This window comes from Lupinus angustifolius, unplaced genomic scaffold, assembly GCF_001865875.1.
Source record: "Lupinus angustifolius cultivar Tanjil unplaced genomic scaffold, LupAngTanjil_v1.0 Scaffold_922, whole genome shotgun sequence".
In the NCBI taxonomy this organism is placed as follows: Eukaryota; Viridiplantae; Streptophyta; class Magnoliopsida; order Fabales; family Fabaceae; genus Lupinus; species Lupinus angustifolius.
The window spans coordinates 688-3,367 of record NW_017728245.1 but is presented as its reverse complement, the minus strand read 5'-3'; the positions used below and the strand labels follow the sequence as shown (position 1 = coordinate 3,367).

The following is a 2,680-nucleotide window of genomic DNA, read 5'->3' as shown; positions in this document are numbered from 1 at the left end:
ATGGGACAAAAGACTTAGTATTCATGCTGGAGAAGATCCACGTTGTTCATCTAATCTCTCAAATAGAGGGTGAGCCTCAGCACAATGGTAAGTTTGCTTGCCTTATGATCTGAAGTCAAGGGTAAGGTTGCATACATTTATCTTCCCCATACCCCATTAGGTAGGAGACTTGTGCACGTGGACCAATTGTTTTTAAAATATGGATGTCCACAATCACTCCTACCCTTGGAAGGTATTCCAGAAGAGTCAATTTGCCATATCTACCTCCATTGTTAGACTTAATTCTTCCTCCCTTTAATTCTTTTTCGTCATCTTTTGGGCATAAAAATTATATTTTAGAAAGCCCCAAAATATGTGCCCTATATATATAGGACATAAATCTTTGATAAGACAGTTCATTTTGTGGAAGTTATTTGTCTAAAAGAAGATGCATGATTTACCATGTTCATTTTACTGTCACCTGGACAGCACACAGCGCATTGAGAGATTCACAAAATATGATGGTGAATGCTCTCGACGTTTGATGGCAAAATATTTCTCAGGAAAAATCCCTTTCTGGAGGTATGCAACAATGGATATTTAAGGGGATGTGCAGAACACACTCTATAGGCAAGATAAGGAAGGTGTCTGCTTTCCTTGATAGATTGGTGAATATTTTGCAATAATTCATATTTTTTTTTTACTTTTACGTTGCAGCTTATTACTTTTGCATCACTATGGATGTAATATATATTTGAATATACTTCTGCAGTACTTAATCTCTACTGCAAACTGATTTTTACTTACTCCTAATTATGGTAGTTAAGTACACCGTTTATGTAATTTTAGACTGATTGGACGAGATACTGTAATGTTGTATGAAAATTGCAGCATGCTGTGATGCTCTAAGGGAATTGGAATATCTAATCGTTTCTTGTGTCATAATGTAAGGCTATTTTGTTTAGCATTCCTGCGTGTCTTGTTTTATATAACTAGATGACATTATAAGTTTAATAACGTTAGTTTTTTTTGGGTTTAGTTATTATAACACAAAAATACAGTTTTATAAGATACTAAATATCATATTTTATAGGGAACATATATGAGGAGCAAATGACAGTAAGTGATGAACTTATAAAGTCAAGCAGGTAAAATCATGTGTTGACTGAAATATCTTTATATTTGACAACCTAATCCCTGCTAGAACATTTTTTGTATAGGTTGCCTTGTTTCTGTTCTTATACAGATCTTGTAGTAGGTTTTGAAGAGCAGTGCATCAATGGATCAATTCCTCACCCAGACGCCGAAGGGAACATGTCCAATGGGAAATACACTGTAAAGAAGAGCAATTGATGGATTAGCATCATTGCATATGCATTTGTAGAAAAGTTAACACAAACCAAGACATTATGACCAGGAATTCTGGAGCTTGATACTCTGAAATGATGGTCATGGCCTCAACCATATATTTCCTTGTCATGATTTCTATGAGGCTATAATAGTGTATGTTTTTATATGATTTAATATGTGCACCCTTTGTTGTTTGTTTTCTTTTTTCCTTTTTGCATTCCCCATCCATTTTCAACTTGCATGTCTTTAGCTAGTATATGTTTGTCATAATATAAAGTTATCTAGTCAAAGCTATAAAATTTATAGGGTTTAATTATTTTATTAGGTATTTTTTTTATTAAATTTGGGCTTTTTAGCTGGGCTTATTCAACCGAGTTTGTGCTATCATTTTCTTCTTTTTAGGACCTTTAACTTTGTACTAAGCTTTAGGTGAAAGTTGTCTAGAATATAATAGCATTAAACTTATAATAAAAAAGACATATTAAATATTTGTGTTATAAACTTGAAAAAAAATAGAGTAACATTTATAACATAAATATCTATAAATTACAATGATATTTTGAATCATAGTTATACTATGAGATGTAGAGTTAATTATAAACTTGGGTATATAGTATCATTATTAGAAAATGAAGCAACATGATATTATTCTTGATATGTCCATATGTTTATATATTAATTAGTCAGTTATCCGTGCATTCGTACGAGATAGTTTATTTTTACATATGCTTAAAATCATTAATGCCTGAAGTTAATTTTAGGAATATATATACAAGAAGATAAATATTCTTAAATTGGTAATTATGGAAACGTAATAGAAGATCATGTATATCAAGTATACTGAAAGTAGACTAAGTACACAAAAAATTTGAAATGTTATATATGATGATTACACCAAAACTAGATGAAAAGTAGACCAAAATGACATATATTGTTTGATTTTATCATCATGAATCAAACTTGCAATTATAAATGATATGAAAAATTTAATCCTTTTGGTATGAAAATAATCAAATGAAGTACAATTGTTTGCAATAAGGTGTAACATTTAAAGGGTTAGAATAGGGTATTTAAATGAAGAGTTTAAAATCTGTGCACCGATATTGTAAATTTTTTTGCATTGTCAGTATATCATCCACCATTGATTTGTATTACTTTTGTTTGAGAGTCAATGATGGTTAACAAATCAATGGTGGATGATTTACTGACAGTGTAAAAAACACTTACACTATCAGTGTATACATATTAAATCCTTAAGTAATAAAAAATGAATAGGATGTGCATTTAATAGTAGGTGATATATTGTTACCTGTTTATAGTGTTACCTTTCATTGTCGTAATGTTGTTTGCT

The 2,680-nt window shown here is 30.7% G+C and overlaps 1 protein-coding gene across 1 annotated transcript; it reads left to right on the top strand.

The window, feature by feature from the left end:
* Positions 1-283: 283 nt before the first annotated feature.
* LOC109341921 lies at positions 284-1,505 on the top strand. The gene is made up of 3 exons (XM_019579896.1): positions 284-578; positions 1,073-1,127; positions 1,200-1,505. The coding sequence occupies exons 1-3, from the start codon at positions 428-430 to the stop codon at positions 1,330-1,332; spliced, it is 339 nt and encodes a 112-aa protein (XP_019435441.1). The 5' UTR covers positions 284-427; the 3' UTR covers positions 1,333-1,505.
* Positions 1,506-2,680: the final 1,175 nt, after the last annotated feature.